This window comes from Accipiter gentilis, chromosome Z (genome assembly GCF_929443795.1).
Source record: "Accipiter gentilis chromosome Z, bAccGen1.1, whole genome shotgun sequence".
Classification (NCBI taxonomy): Eukaryota; Metazoa; Chordata; class Aves; order Accipitriformes; family Accipitridae; genus Astur; species Astur gentilis.
Genome location: NC_064919.1, coordinates 802650 through 821993, shown reverse-complemented (window position 1 = coordinate 821993; position 19344 = coordinate 802650). Strand labels below are relative to the sequence as shown.

Below are 19344 nucleotides of genomic sequence, written 5' to 3'. Positions count from 1 at the left end.
GGTCGGGACCCCGGGGAAAGCCCGACCGGGACTCCCGGGGCGAGCCCAGCCGGGACACCGGGACCCCCGGGGCCGGGACACCGGGGAGATCCCCACCGGGGCCCGGACACCGGGGCCCGGGCACGGGAGAGGGGCCGGCTGGGGCACTGGCACCGGTACTCCGGATCTGGGGACACTGGGGAGAGCCCGGTCGGGACCCCAGGGCTGCGGCCGTCCGGCAGCGGGAGCACCGGGCCGGGGCACCGGGGGCACCCGAGACCAGAAGCACCGAGGCCGGACCCGGGGACACCGGGATGTCACCCAGGGCCGGGGACACTGGGAAGCACCGGGACCGGGGACACCCAGGGCCTTGGGGCAGCGGGGGTGGGGGCGGGGACAACGGGGCTGCGACCCCCGCCGGTCCAGCACCCCCGGGCTGGGGGCGGGGCATGAATGAAAGACCCGGGCTGTGAATGAATGAATGAATGAATGAATGAAGAGGCGTGAGAACTGCCCGCCGCCCCCCCGGTCGCCGTGGCCCCGCCGTGACTCAGCGCCCATTCCCGCCGGTGACATCAGCTTGTAAAGGAACCGGCCTCCCCCCGGGGGGCTCTGGCTGCCGACACCTCTATACCCGGACCGCCCCCCTCCCGTGCCCGTCCCGGGACTGCGGGGGATGGGGACGGTACCGGGAACCCACCACCCGGAGGCTCCGCGGTGCTCTGTAGCCCACCCCCGGTGGCGCACTGGAGGTGGAGGGGGTCCCATTTGCCCCGCTACCGGGACCCCCCGGTGCTCTGCAGCCCCGTACCGGTAACGCCCCTAGGGAAAATACCCCTTGCCCCGGTACCGGGACCCCCCATACCGGCCCCCTCCCGGTGCTGTGCAGTCCGGTACCAGTAACATCCCGGGGAGCGTTTCCCATCGCCCCGGTACCGGGTCCCTGCAGTCCGGTCCCCATCCTCCCCCCCGCTACCGGGACACCCCACCCCGGGACGGTGCTTTGGGCCGCGGCACCACGTGCTGGGGCGGGGGGAATCCCGGGGCGGGGGTTACGGGAGGGGTCACCGGGTGGGGAAGGAGCACTGGGGGCAGGTTACCGGCGGGGGGAAAAGGGATACCGAGAGCTCACCGGGGGGGGTGTGTGTCACCGCGTGGGAAAGGGGTCCCGGGGAGGGGTGTTATTGGGGATGGGGGGTGTCCCGGGGGGGGCATTACCGGGGGGGGGGAGGGGGGTGACAGGGTTGGGGGGAGGGTCTGGGGGGGGCTACGGAGGGGGTTACCGGGGGTGCGGGGCCGTCGCCCCGGACGGTTCAGGCCGTTTCTAGAACCGCGGCGCCCGTTTCTATTAATACGCGTTTCGGCGGCGGCGGCGGCGAAGGGATTCCCTGTGACGTCATTGCTAGGATACCAAACAAACACTCCGAGACAAGCCCATATATGGCTAATTGCGTCACAGGAACTCCGGAGGGGCGGAGCGAGGGATCCCCCCCGTTCCCCGCCCGCCGCGGAGCCTCTTAACGGCGGCGGCGGCTCCCAGGGCCGCAGAACAGCGGCGGCAACGGCGGCGGCGGTGTCGGGGGGGTCCCGGGGGTCCCGGAGCGGCGGCGGCGGCGGGCGTGACGTCAGCGCAGGGGGCGGGACGCCGCCGTATAAAGCGGCGGCGCGGCGGTGAGCGGTTCATTCATAAAAAGCGGACACCGGGGGAAGCGGCGGGAGCGTCACCGGCACTTTGCACCGGCGGAGCTGGGGAGTGGATGTACCGGGGCTGGTAGCGGCTGAACCGGAGACCTGGGAACGGATTTACCGAGGCTTATAGCGGCGAACCGGGACTTTGCACCAGAGAACCGGAGCTTGGGAACGGATGTACCGGGGCTTATAGCGGCGAACCGGGACTTTGCACCGGAGAACCGGAGCCTGGGACGGATGCACCGGGGCTCGTAGCGGTGCACCGGGGCTTTTTACCGGATAACTGCAGCCTGGGACGGATACGCCGGGGCTCGTAGCAGCGAACCGGAGCCTGGGACGGCTGCACCGGGACTTTGTACTGGCGAGCCGGCGTCTGCCACGGATGCACCGGAGCTTGTAGCGGCGCACCGAGACTTTGCACCGGCAAACCAGAGCCTGGGACGAGCGCACCGGGGCTCGTAGCCGCTCACCGGCATTTCCCGCGGGACGGTAGACCGGAGCGGGACCCTTGCACCGAGAGCCTCCCCCGACCGCCGAAACCGTCACCCCAAACCGGCGAGGGGAAGAGAGAAGCGGGTGCGGGGGGCGGGGCGGGTGGGGTGGGAGAGATTGCTCGCTAAACCGGGATGCCGGTAGCCTGACCCCGCAGCCTTGGCGTGGCGGGGCGGCCCCCGCGCCCCCGGGGCCATGTACCAAGGTTTCCCCGGTGACTACGACTCGGGTTCCCGCTGCAGTTCCTCTCCCTCCGCCGAATCCCAGTACCTCTCCTCGGTCGATTCCTTCGGGAGCCCGGCGGCGGCGGCGGCCGCGCAGGTGAGAAGCTTCTCTCGGCACCGGGCCTCCAAAGGGGAGGGGGAGTTGGCGGGGGGGGGGGGGGGGGGGCGGGAAAGAGTGGCGCCAAGGGGGCGGGGTCGTGCGTAAACGCGTGACGCGTTGGAACCCTCCGTGATGACGCGGCGCACGTACGGCGGCGCGCGGGTTTATTTTGGAACGCCGGAGGGCCGCCCCCCTCTGTTGCTAAGGGGGCGGGAGACGCCCCCTCACCGCGCGGCCACGCCCACCGCGCGGATAGGCCACGCCCCCACCCCCGCCGGCGCTGGCGCGCTGCTGCGGATCGGGCTCGTCCCACGCGTGAACTGGGAGGGAGTCGGTGTATTTCCCACCACCACCACCCCCGGCCCAGCCGGGTCCCGGTGCAACCTGGGGGGCGGGAGGGGGTGGGGGGGAGAGTTCAGTGCACCCCCTCCCATTCGGGTCTCTGTGCAACCCGGGGTTAGCCGGTTCGTGGTCGGTGCAGGTCCTCCCCCCCGTGGGAATCGGGGGGGTGGGGCAGCGATGCATCCCGCCCCTCCCGGTGCAACACACCCCCGCCCACACATACACCGGGTCCCGGTGCAACCGGGAAAAGGGGAGGAGGGGGGCTCAGTGCCCTTCCCCCCCTCCCCATGTGGGATTTGGGTCCTGGTGCGATTTTTGGGGGGGGTCCCCTCAGACACCCCCCCCCACACTCCCCACAACGCCTTTGGGGTGCGCCAGCAGTGTGCGAGGTCCTGGTGCAAAGCGGGGGTGTCGTGGTGCAGTGAAGGGGGGTGCTGCCAGCTGCAAACAGCTTGAAGGCAGAAGGGTTGCCCCTGGGGGGGGGCCAGGGGCACCCTCAGCTGAGTGCTGGGGCCCTTGTGTGCAAGGCCTGGGGGGAGTGGGGGTTGCACGTCGGTGCACAAGTGCTGGGGACCTCATGCAACAATGCCAGAGGCACAAGGGCCTCGTGCATCAGGGCTGGGGGGGGGTTCTTGTACTTTGCTGGTGGGGGACAGGGAGCCTTGCATATGGGTACCAGGGGCACGAGGGTGTCGTGCACGGGTTTTAGGATGCTCTTGCACGTCTGTGCTGGGGGCACAAGGTCATTGCACAGTGGTGCCAGGGAGGTCTTGCACGTGGGTGCCAGAGGCACGAGGGCATCGCGTGTTGGTGCCTGGAAGGGCTTGCACATCTGTGCCAGGGGCCTGAGGGCATATGGCATGTTGGTGTCAGGGGCACAAGGGCGTCAGGCATCAGTGCTGGGGAGCTCGTCGGTGCCAGGAAGTGTTTGTACATCGGTGCCGGGGCACGAGGGCATTGTGCATCAGTGCCAGGGAACTTTTGCAGGTCAGGGATCATTGTGCGTCGGTGCCAGGGAGCTCTTGCACCACGTTGGTGCCAGGGGCACAAGGGTATCGTGCGTCAGTGCTGGGGGGCTTTTGTGTGTCACTGCTGGGGACACGAGGGCATTGCACGTCGGTGATGGGGCACAAGGCTGTGGCGCAAAGCGGGAGGGTGGCAGTGCCAAAGGTGCTGTCAGGCAGGGTCTAACCCCCCCCCCCCCATCTCCACAGGAGTGCAGCGGCCTGGGGGACATGCCCGGCTCCTTCGTGCCCACGGTGACGGCCATCACCACCAGCCAGGACCTGCAGTGGCTGGTGCAGCCCACCCTCATCTCCTCGGTAGCCCAGTCGCAGCCCCCAGGGGCACCCATGGCGCACCCCCCTCCCGTCGATCCCTATGACCTCCCAGGACCCAGCTACTCTACGCCGGGCATGGGTGCCTTTGCCACAGGGCCGGCAGCACCGCCGGCACGTCCTGCTCGCGCCCGTCCCCGGCGCAGCCGCGAGGAGACGGTGAGTGGCGTCCTTATCCCCTGAGTGGGTGGGTGGTGGGGGGGTTGTGACCCAGAGGGTTGTGGGACCCTGGGGACATGGGTGGCAGCTGGCTAATGGTCTTGTCCCTCTGGCAGCTGACGCCAGAGGAGGAGGAGAAGCGCCGGGTGCGGCGGGAGAGGAACAAGTTGGCAGCAGCCAAGTGCCGTAACCGGCGCCGGGAGCTGACGGATCGGCTGCAGGCGGTGAGTGCTTGGGGACACACTGGGGATGGTGGTGTCACCACAGCTGGGAGTGTCTGAGGGGGCAGTAGTGGCTCTCTGGAATGGTGGAGGGATGGCAATGTCCCCAATGGCTGAGGACATCACAGGAGGGATGGGGTTGATGTCTATGGGGGCAGGTCTCCAGGGACATCTAGGGACAGTGGTGTCCCCAGGTCATGGGGACATTGGAAGGAGATGGTTGACTTGGGCTTGTTGGAAGGGGATAGGTTGATGCCTATAGGAGCAAATGGGGACATTAGATGGGGAAAGTGGTATCCCCAGGGCCAAGGGACACAAAGGGGCTGACAATGTCCCCAGGAATTCGATGTGTTTGAGTGGGACAGAGTGATGCCCACGGATGCAGATCCTGGGGAGCTGGGGTCATTAGATGGGAATTGTGGTGTCCTCGGGACCAAGGGGCACTGGAAAGGGATGATGGTAACCTCAGAGCTGGGGACATCACAGGAGGACAGGCTGATGCCTGAAGACCCTGATTCCAGGGAGCTGGGGACACTAGAGGGGGACAGTGCTGTCCCCAAAACCAAGGGACACCAGAGGGGTTGATGTCCCCAGGACCTGGCCGTGTTGGAAGGGACAGATGGATGCCTATGGGTGCCTGCCCTGAAGAGCTGGGAAGCTTGGATGGGGACAACAGTGTCCCCAGGATCAAGGGACACTGGAAGGGGACAATGATGTCCCTGGGAGCTGGGGACATCAGAGAGGGACAGGCCAGTTTCCCTATAGGTGCAGATCTCGGGGAGCCAGGGACCTTGGAGGGAGGCATCACTGTTCCCAGGAGCTGGGAACTTCGGAGGGGGACAGCCTGATGCCTGGGGATGATGACATTGCAGAGGACCAAGACTGTCCCTGGGAGCTGGGGACATCAAAGGGGACAGACTGATGGCCAGGGATGTTGGAGGGGGGATATATCCCAAGAACCAGGGACATCAGAGAAGGGGACCACTCCTGGCAGCTGGGAATGGCAGAGGAGGACAGCTCAATGTCCAGAGGGGACAGCAACGTCCCCAGATCCTGGGGACATCAGAGGAGACAGAGTGATGCCCAGGGATGTCTGAGGGGGCCAATGCCATCCCCAGGAGCCGGGGACATGGGGGAAGAGCACACAGGGGTGCTGGAGGAGGATGCCATCCCTGGGAGCAGGGGGACATCAGAGGGGGACAGGTGGACACCCAGGGATGCTGGAGGGGGACAATGCTGTCCTCATGAGCAAGGGATGTTAGAGGGGGGACAGGTGGAGATCTGGGGATGCTGGATGGGGTGGTGCTGTCCCCATGAGCAGGGGACATCGGGGGGGATGTATAGGTAGCCAGCGATGCTGGAGGGAGGAACGACCCCATCCTGGAGGCCAGGATGTCCCCAGGGCTTGGGTTGGGGCGGGGGGGGGGCGGACAGATGGATAGTGGCATCCCCCGCAGCCCATCTCACCCCACCCCACTGTCACTTCAGGAAACGGACCAGTTGGAGGAGGAGAAAGCCGAGCTGGAGTCGGAGATCGCCGAGCTGCAGAAGGAGAAGGAACGGCTGGAGTTCGTCCTGGTGGCCCATGCCCCTGCCTGCAAGCTCCCCTTCGAGGATGTCGGCTCCTTGGGTGCCGGCCCCGCCGAGGTGAGCACCCTGGGCAAGGAAGAGCCGGCGGGGACCGTCGCCTTCCTACCCCCGGGTCCGTTCCAGCCGAGCGCCCAGGGCCCCTTCCCCAGCTGCTGCTTCGCGCCCGGGGTCCCCTCAGGGCCACCTAACCCATCCTATACGTCTTCGTTTGTGTTCACCCACCCAGAGGGAACCACCTGCGGAGCCTCGCATCAGCGGAGCAGCAGCAGCGACCAGTCCTCGGACTCCTTGAATTCTCCCTCGCTCCTCGCGTTGTGAACGGGGTCCCCCCAAAAATGGGCACCTCCTCCCTCCCCGGGTGGTGTTTTTTGTGGTTTTTGGCTCCCCCCCCCCCTTTTTTTTTTTTTTTTTTATTGGTTGGCCCAGGGGTTGGGGTGTTGGTGAGGCTGAAGGGCAGCTTTGGTGCCTGAATGCAAGATGTCAGTGATGGGGCTGGTGTGTTGGAGGTGTCCATGATGTGTCTCCATCGTTCCTGCGGCGTCCCAGCTGCTTTAGAGGTGTCTGTCCCCAATCCCCATCATCTCATGGGGGTTCATGCAGCGTCTCCATCCCTTTGGAGATGTTCCTGCCCAATTTCCACCACCCGGGGAGGTCCCTTTGTCATGTCCATTGCCTTAGAGGTGTCTGTGCCTGATCCACACCACCCCATGAGGTTTTGCGCAGCATCTCCATCCCTTTGGAGATGTCCATGCCTGATTTCCATCGCCCTGGGAATGTCCCTGTGGTGTCTCCATCACCTTAGAGGTGTCCGTCCCTGATCCCCATCATTCCATGGGGATTCATGCAGCATCTCCATCCCTTTGGAGATGTCCATGCCTGATTTCTATCACCCTGGGAATGTCCCTGTGGTGTTTCCATCACCTTAGAGGTGTTCTGTCCCTGATCCCCATCATTCCATGGGGATTCATGCAGCATCTCCATCCCTTTGGAGATGTCCATGCCTGATTTCCACCACCCTGGGAATGTCCCTGTGGTGTTTCCATCACCTTAGAGGTGTCCGTCCCTGATCCCCATCATTCCATGGGGATTCATGCAGCATCTCCATCCCTTTGGAGATGTCCATGCCTGATTTCCACCACCCTGGGAATGTCCCTGTGGTGTTTCCATCACCTGAGAGGTGTCCGTCCCTGATCCCCGTCATTCCATGGGGATTCATGCAGCATCTCCTTCACTCTGGAGATGTCCATGCCCGATCTCAGTCACCCTAGGAAGATCCCTGTGGCATCTATGATACCTTAGAGGTGTCTGTGCCTGATCTCTATTGTCCTGAGGGGAGTCCCTGTGCCATCTCCATCACTTTGGAGATGGCCGTGCTGTATCTCCCTCACTCCAGGAAGGTCCCTGTGTCATTTCTTCTAGACTGGAGATGTCTGTCATCTCCATCATCCTGAGGGGGGATCTATGTGGCATGTCCTTCACCCTAGAGGTGTCCATGCTGCATCTCCATCTCCCTTGGATAGTCCCTGTGGCATCTTCATCACCTTAGAGGTGTCTGTGCCACAGCTGCACCATGCCATGGGGTCCTTGCAGCATCTCAGTCACCCTGGAGATGTCTCTGCTGTGTCCCCAATTGCCCTAGGGGGGTCTTTGCAGCATCTCCATCACCCTGGAGGTGCCCCTGCCAAATCTTCATCATGCTGGGGGTGGGGGGGGGGTGTCTGTGTTGTCTCCACCCCCGCTATGGTGTCCACACTCCATGTCCCCATCCCTCTTGGGTGTCCCAGCCCCACTGCTGATGCTGGGCCTCCAGGCCACCTCTCCAGCACCCACAATGTTGGGTGGATTCCCACCCTGCTTGTCCCCCACCCAACTGTGAACGGCTCTGCCCCATCCACCCTGCCTGCACGGGTCCCGCTGGTGGCTCCGGTGTCCCCAAACCTGCGCCGTCCCTCTCTTGTGACCAAGCTTTGCCAGTGCGTTGACTCTGTCCTCTCTCTATATTATATATATATATTTTTGTTGCGTGGGGCTGCCAGCCCCCAGGAGATGTTTAATTTTTTATTATTATTATTATTATTGTTATTATTATTATTATTGCCTGTGCTGTATTTGTGACTGTTCTGGGGCCAGCTTAGCCCCCGTGTCCGCGCTCAACCCATCCTAACGTGGCCAATAAAGCAGCTTCAGATTGGCCCTATGTCTCTTCTTTCTTGCCAGAAGGGTGGCACCTTATGGGGACCTATGGCCACCGAGGGATTCTTGTGGAGAAAATGAATTGGGGATCCTCTGGGGACGTGGTGGCTGTGGGTTGAGGAGTACATTTCCATGGTGTCCTTGGGGACATGGGCCAAAGGTTGTGGGTCCTTGGGGGCAAAGGGAGGGACAGGGAGCACCAAGGTGATGAAGCCAAGGAACAGGTTGCCCAGAGAGGTTGTGGCTGCCCCATCCCTGGCAGTGTTCAGGGCCAGGTTGGGGGAGCTTGGAGCAACCTGGTCTGGTGGAAGGGGTCCCTGCCCATGGCAGGGGGGTTGGAACTAGATGGTCTTTAAGGTCCCTTCCAACCCAAACCATTCCGTGATTCCTGAGGACATGAACATTCCTGGGCACATGGAGCTTGTGCGTCAGGGAGCTTCAGGGAGACGTGGAGCCATGGGGACAAGGAGCCCGTGGGTCAGAGATGCCAGGGGACCTGGAGCTTTTGGGGCATGTCTCCCCATTGGCCCACCTGACTGCCAATCAACTGTAAAGATGGGCGGGCCTTGTAGCCACGGTTATGAAGGGCCACACCTTTCCAAGCCACGCCCCCACCGCTCAAGCCCCGCCCCCGGTGCCTGCAGTCCCGCGGGTGAGCGCCAGGGGGAGGCAGCACCAAGAGACCGGGGCGAGGAGGGGGCCTTGCCCAGTTTGGGGGGGGTCCGTTCCCAGTTTGGAGAGTGTATTACCCAGCTGAGAGGGTGTCTGTGCCCGGTTTGGGAGGGCCGAGCCCAGTTTGGGTGATCCATTCCCAGTTTGGGGGGTGTATTACCCAGGTGGCATGGTGTCTGTGCCCAGTTTGGGGGGTCCTCACCCAGTTTGTGGGGTCCGTTCTCAGTTTAGGGGGTGTATTACCCAGCTGGGAGGGTGTCTGTGCCCAGTTTGGGAGAGTCCAAGCCCAGTTTGGGTGATCCATTCCCAGTCTGGGGGGTGTATTACCCAGCTGGGATGGTGTCTGTGCCCAGTTTGGGGAGGTCCTTGCCCAGTTTGTGGGGTCCGTTCTCAGTTTAGGGGGTGTATTACCCAGCTGGGAGGGTGTCTGTACCCAGTTTGGGTGGTCCGTATCGATTTTGGGGGGTCCTCGCCCAGTTTGGGGTGTGTACTAGACAGCTGGGAGGGTGTCTGTACCCAGTTTGGGGGGATCTGTTCCCAGTTTGGTGGGTGTATTACCCAGGTGGCAGGGTGTCTGTGCCCAGTTTGGGGTGTCTGTTCCCAGTTTGGGGTGGGTCTGTGCCCAGTTTGGGGGTACACTGCTCAATTTGCAGGGGGTCCTTGACCAGTTCAGGGGATGCCTGCTCAGTCTGGGGCGGGGTCCTTGACCACTTTGGGGTGTCCTTGCCCAGTCTGAGGGAGTCCTTATCCAGTCTCGGGGGGTCCTCTGCCCATCTGGGTGCTGGGAGGGGCTGTATCATCATGTTGCATTGGGGGGAGTCCCCCCGACGCCCCAGCCGTGCTGCCGGGGGGGTGGTTTCCTTCCTTCCACCAAGGCCTTGACGTCAGGCGCCTGGTGATTCATGCTGGGGCTGGCACATGGAAGACACCAGGACATGCCAGGACACACCAGAACGTGCTGGGCACACCCTGGGGTGGGTGTCATCCCCCGCCGGCGCCTGGGGATGCACTCAGGGACCGTGGGGACAATGAGGGTCCCTGTCCCCATGTATCTATACGCTACCATCCCTGTCCCCATGTGTCCCTACAAGATGGGATCCATCCCCATGTGACCCCGTGTGGTCCCATCCCTGTCCCCATGTGTCCCTACAAGGTGGAATCCATCCCCATGTGTCCCCGTGTGGTCCCATCCCTGTCCCCATGTGTCCCTACAAGGTGGAATCCATCCCCATGTGTCCCCGTGTGGTCCCATCCCTGTCCCCATGTGTCCCTACAAGGTGGGATCCATCCCCATGTGTCCCCGTGTGGTCCCATCCCTGTCCCCATGTGTCCCTACAAGATGGGATCCATCCCCATGTGTCCCCGTGTGGTCCCATCCCTGTCCCCATGTGTCCCTACACGATGGGATCCATCCCCATGTGTCCCCGTGTGGTCCCATCCCTGTCCCCATGTGTCCCTACAAGATGGGATCCATCCCCATGTGTCCCCGTGTGGTCCCATCCCTGTCCCCATGTGTCCCTACAAGGTGGAATCCATCCCCATGTGTCCCCGTGTGGTCCCATCCCTGTCCCCATGTGTCCCTACAAGATGGGATCCATCCCCATGTGTCCCCGTGTGGTCCCATCCCTGTCCCCATGTGTCCTGGCATGGTCCCATCCCTGTCCCCATGTATCTGCGTGGTCCTAGCCCCATTCACGTGCATCCCGACACAGTGACCTCCTTCTCCCCATGTGTCTGGTCATGGTCCCATCCCTGTCCCCATTTATCTGGGCACGGTGACATCCTTATCCCCACATTCCCATCCCCATGCCACCCGCACCCACATTGCATGACATTCCATGCCCCATCCCTGCACGGGGGCCACCCCTGTCCCTCCCCAGGTCTCCGGGTCCCTTCCCGCTGCTCCTGCCCGGCGCTGCTGCTTCCGCCCCTGCCGCCACTGTCCCCTTCCCACGGCACGGGGGACAGTGACCCTGGCCCCGCTCCCGCCGCGGCTGCGCCGGGGCCACTTATTTTTAGCTCTCGCTCCTTCCTGGCCGGATCCAGCACTCGCCTATTTTTGACACGGGAGGAGTGGGGGGGGGGGAATAGGGGGGCACACGGTGGCCTCATCCATGCCCCCCCCCCTCTCAGGATATGCTGAGACTCAACGAGCTCATCACAGCAGTGGGTGACGATGCTCTGGGGGTGGCGGGTGGTAAGTGGGACGGGGGGGTGGCCATATCCTGGCCCCATCCAGTCCCCCCCCCGCTCCATTTTCCAGCGCTGGGGGTGGGGGGACAAGGTGTCCCATGAGGCGCCAGATCCGGGCGCCGAGGCAGGGTGGGGCGGGATGGAGTAGGGCCAGGGTGGCTTCCCCCCCCTACCCCCCCAGGGCCTGATCCTGCCCTTGGCCAAGCCATGCTGTCCCCAACCCCCTGCCACCCGTCTGGGTCCGGCTGGGTGTCCCCCCCATGCCGGGAAGGGCCGTTGTGTGTGTATGTGTCCCCCCCCCCCCCCCCCCGCAGTGGCTTCCCGGCGAGGCACCGGCGGCCCTTTCCTTCCTCCCCCCCCCGGAGCGGTCACCACGGGACGAGGCCTCTCATGGCCTCGCACGAAGAACCGGCTCCCGCACGAGGACGGTCCTGTGTCCCCCATCCCCTGTGCATGGGGACAGTGCCATGTCCCCCATCCCCTGTCCGTGAGGACAGTCCCATGTCCCCCATCCCCTGTGCACGGGGACAGTGCTGTGTCCCCCATCCCCTCTGCACGGCGATGGTCCCATGTCCCCTGTGCATGGGGACGGTCCCGTGTCCCCCATCCCCTGTGCATGGGGACGGTCTCGTGTCCCCCATCCCCTGTGCACATGGTGGCCCCATGACCGCTGTCCCCATGCACGAGGACCCGGAGCGAGAACGAAGGACGAGGACTGGCTCTGGTGTTAATTTACAGCATTGACACACCATTTATACACAGCGCCGGGGCAGGCTCCGAGCTGGGGCAGCACAGACCCCCTACCCCACCCCAGCTCTGGGGGGGGCTCTCCGAGCATGGCCGGGGCGATGCGGGAGGTGAGCACCCAGCTCCGGGGGTGCCTCGCCGCACCCACCCGTGGTCGTGGGCGCTCAGAGCCGTGCCTGGCCGGGGCGCTGGGGGTGCGGGCGACGCAGGCGCAGGCGGGAGAGACGTGCCAGGCGCGGCAGGTGGAAGGGCAGACATCGCACCTCGCGGGCCACGGTCAGCTCGGAGAAGAAGGCGCGTTGGCGCGGCAGCCCCGGCTCGGTCTCGTTCTGCTCCAGGTCCTGTACCACCCCCAGGATCTCCTGCCGCGCCGCCTGGCTCCGCAGCCCCCGCACGTCCAGCACCGCCGCCACGTGCTTCCGTCTGCGGGACAGGGACGCTTAGGGGACGGGGACACCCACTGCTGGGCACCCCGGTCCCCTGGGAGAGGCATGCGCGCAGATTTGGGGTGTAGCGATGCACCCATGTCTAGGGAGAGGCACGCACCCAGATTTGGGGTGCAGCAGCACATCCAGCTTTGGAGCACCCTGACGCACCCACATTTGGGGTGCAGCATTGCACCCACTTTTGGTGCGTGGCACTAGACCCAGCTCTGGGGCGAAGCCTGGTCCCAGGTTTAACTGGTACCAGTTGCAGCCAGCGCTGGTTCTATTTAAAGCCCCCGAAGTGGCGGCATCCTGCCGGGCCCGCGCGTGCCACCAGCCCCCCAGGGGACTCGGGGACGGGGAGGGGACTTGGCGCGAGGCCACGGCCGCTTCCCGGCGGGCAGCCAGGAGGGACCGGCAGCGGGGCGGGTGCTGCCGGGAAGGACGGACGCGGCGTCCTGTCACCCCGCTTTGGTCCCCATGGGGACACCGTGTCCTGCCCCTGTCCCTACAGGGAGGTGGCATCTCGCCTGGCCGTGCCACCCTGCTGTGGTGGCCACAGGGACATGTGAGACCCCATTCCTGTCCCTGTGGGGATGCATGCCACCCCACTCTTGTCCCCATGGGGCCACGGTGTCCTGCCTGGCCGTGCCACCCCACTGCCACTCCGCCGGGTGCCAGCACTCACCGGACATCGGGGAAGTCCCTCACCAGGACGCCCACCTCCATCTGCAGCGCCGCCGTGTCCTCCAGCACCAGCAGCTCCCTCAACCTCGGCACCACCGAATCCAGCCAGGGTGAGGCCGAATCCTGCCAGCGCAGAGGACCTCAGTGCCGTCACCCCCATCCGAGAAGCACCCAAGGGTGCCAGGGTGGGGATGGACAGAGTCTCACCAAGCGGCTGAAGAGCTCGCGGAGCTGGCGAGCTTCATCCCCAAGGCGGGCGGCCACCCGGGCGCGCATCTTGGCCGAGGTGCAGACCAAGCGCACCTGCAGCAGCGGCCGCACGTACTCGATGAGCACCCGCCGGTGCACCTCGCTCACCAGCACCTGCGGCACAAGGGTCAGCAGAAGCCGCCGGTGATGGCGTTGGATCCCGGCGGCCTCAAACCTGGCACCCACCTGGTAGGGCTCAGGGCGCAGCGGACGCAGCTTCTGGGTGAAGCTGGTGATGAGCATCACGATGGTGTCGAAAGCCTCGGAGCTGGTCAGCCACTTGCGCTTCATCAGCTTGTTGAAGTAGGGCTGGGGGGGGGAGCAGCTTGGGGTGGGCAGCTGTCCCGGCACCCACGGGTGGCACCCGTGGGGTGGGAGGCCACTCGGAGCATTGCACCCGTGGGCATCACCCGGCTCGGTGCACAACTGATGGGCACCCTGCCCAGCACCCTGGTGCACCGCGCTGGCCGTCCCCTCCCCGGGCTGTCCCGCGCCGCATGGGCACCTTGAGATCCTCGAAGAGGCGTTGGGTGAGGACGTGGTTGCAAAGCCGGGTCACCTTGTCCAGGGCGGCGTGGGCCTGGCGTCGGGGCTCCTCGCTCTCCGGATGACCGAACTGCGCCAGGCGCTCGGCAAAGGTCCTGCCGCAGGGATGTCAGTGGGTGCTGCTGGGGACCCTGAGCATCCCGAGCACCCGAGGGACCTGGGAAGAGTGTGTGGGGGGGGGGGGTTCGGGGTGCCCTCACCTGAAGGGAGGGCAGCAGTTGACCAGGGCGATGGCACGGCCGGTGGCACCGTCAGGTGGGGTGGCTTCGCCGGGAGCCTCTAGGAACCGCTCCACCTTCCGCTGGAAACTGAGGGCACCCAGACAGGTCACCCGTGCTGGCACCCTGGGGACCCGGCACCCAGGGGACCTAGGGCCCTGGTGCGCACTCGTCCTGCGCCCCCTCTGCCCCCCCATGGCCATCCCAGCTCTGTCCTGTGGCTCCTGTCCCCCCATGACACCCACGTCCCCGTGCCCATCCCCTGTCCCCCCACCATATCCCTGTGTCCCCGTGCCCAGCTCCTGCCCCCTCATGTCCCCATGTTCCTGTGCTCATCTGCTGTCCTGATGTACCCATGTCCCCATATCCATGCCCGGTCTCCCCGTGCCCCCACATACCCATGCCCATCCCTTGTCCCCCCATATCCCCATGTGTCCCCCTTTGTCCCCTCATGTCCCCATGCCCACCTGTGCAAAAAGGCCACCAGCACGCCCAGGAGGCTGTGTGCCATCTCCATGCCAAACTCAGGGGTGATCTGGGGGGCTCGGTCCACGTGTGCCCGCAGCAGCTGTGGGCACAGACAGTGCTGGGGGTGGGGGCACGGCCACCACCCCGCTGTACCCCGGGGACACGGCCACCACTGTGGCATCCCCTGGGGTACCAACAACTCCACCATCCCCTTGGGGCACCTTGGCATCTGTATGGGGTACCCGGGCACTTTGGTGTCTCTATGGGGTGCCCAGTGACCCCAGCACGCCTACGGGGCTGTGGGTCACCCCGCAGAGCCCTGGGTCCCCAGGGGATGGGCCCAGAGGAGAGAGCTGGGGGGTGTCCCTCAGGTGTAGGTGCCCGGTGGGCGCCGTGTCCATGCCCGTACCCCAGTGACGCGGGTGGCCAGCCCCTCCTGCAGCTCCTGGCTGGAGGCCTCCTCTGCCCATGTGTCCTCGCTGAGCTGCAGCTCCTGAGCCACTGCCACCTCCACCTTCGCCTGGCACAGGGCACAGCGGGCATGGGGACAGCAGGTGTGGGCACAGCAGGGTGCAGGGTCCCCTGCTAGCCCGCAGCTCCGGGACAGCCCCTGTGCCTGTCCCAGTGCCACCCTGGTGCCCATCCTGGTGCCCATTTCTGTGCCACCACGGTGCCCACTCTGTGCCCATCCCAGTGCCACCCTGGTGCCCATCCTGGTGCCCATTTCAGTGCCACCACGGTGCCCATCACATGCCCATCCCAGTGCCAGCACCAGTGCCACCCTGGTGCCCATCATGCTCCCATCCCGGGTCCCATCCTTTGCCCATCCCAGTGCCCGTACCTTGACGGCAGCAATGCAGGAGCTCTCGAGGCTGCGCTGAGTCTCGGGGGGCAAGAGGGGCCCCAGCGCCTGCGCCTGCAGTAGTGCCCCCACCTCAGGGTGCCCCAGCACCTCCCTGCAGGCACAAGGACCTCAGCACCCACCAGGGTGGCACTGGGGTGCCTAGAACCCACCGCCACCCAGGGGACAGCCCTAGGGGTGCCCAGCGTGCCAAAGGGTCCCATGGGCACCACAGGGTGCCCAGCATGCCACGGTTTCGGATGCTGTGGGGTCCCATGGGTGACACTGGTTGCCACAGGGTGCCCAACTTGCCGGGGGGGGGGGGGGGGTGTCCCACGGGTGACAGCAGGTGGCAGAGTGTGCCCACTGTGCTGTGAGTGTGGATGCTGCAGGGTCCCATGGGTGGCTTGGGGTGCCCAGTGTGCTGGGGGGGACGGGGACAGAAGCTGTGGGGTCCCACGGGTGACAGCGGGTGCCGGGGGGCGGGTCTCACCTGGGGTAGGTGTTGCTGTGCCAGTCGAGTAGCAGGTAGAGGTCGGGCACGGCGAGGGGTCTCTGCGCCAGCGCTCCCAGCTGCTGCGCCAGCGCCCGGTGGTACCCACGGGCGTAGACCCCGAAGGCGCCGTACTCGGGGGGGTAAGCAGGTGCCACGTGGCACCGCACGGCGCCCAGATCGCCCACCAACCGACCCGCCAGCGCCGCCAACCGCGCGCCCAACCCGGCGGCGGGCGCCACCTGTGCCAACCTCTCTCCCGCCGCCCGTCCCACCGCCTCCTGCCAGCGACGCCGCAGGGCACGCGGGCGCCCTGGGGTGCCCGGTGGGTGCCGGCCATCGGCCGCCTCCTCCTGCTCCAGCACCCGGATCACCGAGCGCAAGGGAGGGTAAGGGCGGCCGGCGGGCACCGCTTCGCCCACCACCGCCCAGAGCTGCGCCAGCAGCGCCTCGTAGAGCAGGGCCACGTCCCGCGCTTGCCGCCCGGCCGTGGGGACAGGGGACGGGGACGAGGCCACGCACTCTGCCTCCAGTGCGATGATCTGCTCGTCGGCTGCCACCAGCTCCCGCCGCTGGATCAGCTCCAGGATCTCCAGCACTTTTAAAGGGGGGGGGGGGGGCACCCATGGGTGCTCTGATGGCACCCGAGGCCACCCGTGGCACGCATCCCCATCTCATGGTGTCCCATGCGCCCTGTGGTCCCATGTCCCACAACCCCTATGCCAGTGTCCCTCCATGTCCCATGTCCTCCTGCGGCCCCACGCCCCACGTTCCATGGTTCCCCATGTCCTCTAATGTCCCCGTGTCCCCATCCCCATGTCCCCATCCCCATGTCCCACGTCCCCGTGCCCATATCGCCATGCCAACACGTCCCATGTCCCCATCCCTGTGCCCATGTCCCCACGCCAACACATCCCATGTCCCCATCCCCACATCCCATGTCCCCATCCTCACCTGTCCCTCGCCCCCATGCCCATTCCCCATGTCCCCAAGTCCTGCGTGTCCCCCCCACCCCGATCCCGTCCCCAAGCCCCTCGTCCCCTCTCACCCGAGAGCGGCTCCCTGGCCTTCCCTCGCCCCTCCTGCCGCTGTCCCCCGCCATCCTGGTCCCCGTCGGACACCTCCTCGCTCTCCACTGTCGGCGGGCGCTCACCCACGGAGCCCCGCCGTCCCCGTGTCCCCAGGGCCAGCCGCAGCAGCGAACTGCGCTTGGGGACCGGCCTCTCCGCCAGCGCCTCCACGCTGGCCTTGCGCCGACCCGGCAGCCGCCTCAACAGCCCGAAATCTTCCGACCGCCGCCGTGCCCGGCCACCGTCCCCGTCCTCGTCTTTGGGTGGGGGGCGGCGGGCACGGCCAAAGGGTGCCAGACCCACCAAGCGCTCCAGGGTGGCCCGCCGGCGGTAGCGGCTCTCGGGGTTGGCGGCGAAGGGGTCGCCATCCTCCTCCTCCTCCTTGGGTGTCTTCTTTAGCAGCGGCATGACCTGTGGGGCAGCAGCAGGCACCCAGGCTGGCACCCAAAGGGTAGCTGGGACCCAGGGTTGGCACCCTGACCCCCCACCCAAAATCCAGGACGGCACCTGGATCTTCAGACAGGGTGGCACCGGGCATCCGCACCGGGCAAGCGGGCGCGCAAAACCCCACGAGGGTGCAAATCACCCCGCGAGCACCCGCGAGCGTGCGAAGCTAACGCACGCCCTGCCAGCTCGCACGCCCCTCCGCGCGCACCCCGCCAGCACCGACGCACTCGTGAGCGTGCAAAACCCCTCCGGGCACAGCCTGCAAGCTTGCACGACCGTCCACGAGCATCCACACCCCCACGAGCACCGCGCAACTCCTCTGTGCAACGCCCCCCACCTCGCCGCCACGAGCACCCACGCAGCCTGTGAGGGTGCTCACCCCTCCTTGCACACCCCTGTGAGCACCCCGCACGGCCACGAGCATGCAAAACCCCTCAGCGCACACCCCGCCGGCATGCCCACCCTTTCCAGGAGCGTGCCCGTGCACGGTGGGCGCCCCACAGCCCGGTGGGTACCCCACAACCTGGTGGGTAGCCCGCAGGCGGACAGGGACCCTCGTGGCACACGTACCCCCCGGTAGCAGATGCGGGTGGTGCCGCGGCGGCGACACCGGGCGATGTTGGCGGCGGCGGCCACGCCAGGCGGGCAGCGGCCGGGGGGTTTCCTGAGGAAGCGCCTCCCCGGTGCGGCCTCCCACGCCGGGGCAGGGTCAGCCCCGGTTCCGCTGGGTCACCGGGGACGGGGCGGGGGATGGACGGACAGACGGACGAGGGGAGGATGAGGGGGGACCTCACCTTGCACGATGGTCACCCCCTGCATGGCACGGGGATGGGGCAGTGATGGCATGGGGGAGACCGATGCCGTGGGGACGGGAGCCTGATGGCACAGGGGGACACGGGCATGGCACACGGATGGGACCCCAGTGGCATGGGGGGACACGGGCATGGGACAGGGCAAGACCCCCCCACGGCACAGGAGACACCACAGAGCGCCGGGACAGGACCCCACGCGGCACAGGACAAACCTGACATGGCACAGGGGGACCCCGGCATGGCACAAGGGCAGGACCCCGATGGCACAGGGGGACATGGGCATGGCAGAGGGATGGGACACTGCATGGGACAGAAATAGGACCCCGACAGCACAGGGGGACACTGACATGACATAGGGACAGGACTCCGATGGCACAGGGAACCCCATGTCCCACGTCCCCATGCCCAACTCTCATGTCCCCATGCTCACCTGTCCCTCAGCCCCATGCCCATTCCCCCTGTCCCCAAGTCCCATGTTTCCACCCCGACCCTGTCCCCAAGCCCCTTGTCTCCTCTCACCTGAGAGCACGTCTCACCCAGCATGGCACAGGGACAGGACCCCAGTGGCACAGGGGGACATGGGCATGGCACAGGGCAGGACCCTGATGGGACTGGAGGACCCCGCATGTCACAGGGATGGGACCAAGTGACACAGGGGACCCTGCATGTCACGGGAATGGGACCCCAGTGGCACAGGGGGACCCCGGCATGGCATGGGGACAGGACCCCAGTGGCACAGGCGACCCCACACATCATGGGGATGCGACCCAGTGGCACAGGGGGACCCCAGCATGGACAGGACTCCAATGGCACAGGGGGACACGGGGAAGGCAGAGGGATGGGACGCTGCATTGGACAGAAACGGGACCCCAACAGCACAGGGGGGCACTGATGTGACATGGGGACAAGCCTCCAATGGCACAGTGAACCCCCTCATGGCACAAGGACAGGACCCAGTGACACAGGGGACCCCACACGTCACAGGGACGGGACCCCAGTGGCACAGAGGGACATGGGCATGGGACAGGGACAGGACTCAGTGTCACTGGGGACCCCACGCGTCACGGGGACGGGACCCCAGTGGCACAGGGGACCCAGCGAGACCCAGTGCCCCCCACCCCGGCCCCAGGTGGCACACGGGGACGCCGGC

The 19344-nt window shown here is 65.9% G+C and overlaps 2 protein-coding genes across 5 annotated transcripts; one reads left to right on the top strand and one right to left on the bottom strand.

Moving 5' to 3' along the window:
• The first annotated feature begins 1550 nt into the window (after window positions 1–1550).
• FOSB (FosB proto-oncogene, AP-1 transcription factor subunit) lies at window positions 1551–8320 on the top strand. 4 transcript variants are annotated; one of them, XM_049795953.1, is made up of 4 exons: window positions 1551–1650; window positions 4041–4322; window positions 4439–4546; window positions 6032–8320. In XM_049795953.1, exons 2-4 carry the CDS (start codon window positions 4062–4064, stop codon window positions 6449–6451), a joined length of 789 nt encoding a protein of 262 aa, XP_049651910.1. In that variant the 5' UTR covers window positions 1551–1650; window positions 4041–4061; the 3' UTR covers window positions 6452–8320. The 4 variants fall into 4 exon arrangements, with proteins under 4 accessions (XP_049651910.1, XP_049651909.1, XP_049651907.1 ...); XM_049795952.1 differs by lacking the exon at window positions 1551–1650 and adding an exon at window positions 2276–2481; XM_049795950.1 differs by lacking the exon at window positions 1551–1650 and having other exon boundaries at window positions 3483–4322; window positions 6032–6190; window positions 6360–8320.
• A 3782-nt stretch (window positions 8321–12102) lies between these two features.
• EXOC3L2 (exocyst complex component 3 like 2) lies at window positions 12103–18647 on the bottom strand. The gene is made up of 13 exons (XM_049794642.1): window positions 18625–18647; window positions 17953–18106; window positions 16914–17346; window positions 15866–16463; window positions 15373–15487; window positions 14941–15051; window positions 14531–14631; window positions 14046–14153; window positions 13805–13940; window positions 13486–13608; window positions 13258–13413; window positions 13052–13173; window positions 12103–12361 (listed from the first exon to the last, which is right to left on the bottom strand). The coding sequence occupies exons 1-13, from the start codon at window positions 18645–18647 to the stop codon at window positions 12103–12105; spliced, it is 2439 nt and encodes an 812-aa protein (XP_049650599.1).
• Between the last annotated feature and the right edge of the window lie 697 nt (window positions 18648–19344).

Bases quoted from the DNA above. Each gene is read 5' to 3' on its own strand.
- FOSB (XM_049795949.1), top strand. From the start codon at position 3,495: ATGGGTACCAGGGGCACGAGGGTGTCGTGCACGGGTTTTAGGATGCTC. The intron at 4,323-4,438 runs GTGAGTGGCGTC...TCCCTCTGGCAG, and splicing joins GGCGCAGCCGCGAGGAGACG to CTGACGCCAGAGGAGGAGGA. The intron at 4,547-6,031 runs GTGAGTGCTTGG...CTGTCACTTCAG, and splicing joins TGACGGATCGGCTGCAGGCG to GAAACGGACCAGTTGGAGGA.
- EXOC3L2 (XM_049794642.1), bottom strand. From the start codon at position 18,647: ATGGGCATGGGGCTGAGGGACAG. The intron at 17,347-17,952 runs GTACGTGTGCCA...GCTGCCCCACAG, and splicing joins CCCGCATCTGCTACCGGGGG to GTCATGCCGCTGCTAAAGAA. The intron at 13,609-13,804 runs GTGCCCATGCGG...TCCCCCCCCCAG, and splicing joins GCCTCTTCGAGGATCTCAAG to CCCTACTTCAACAAGCTGAT.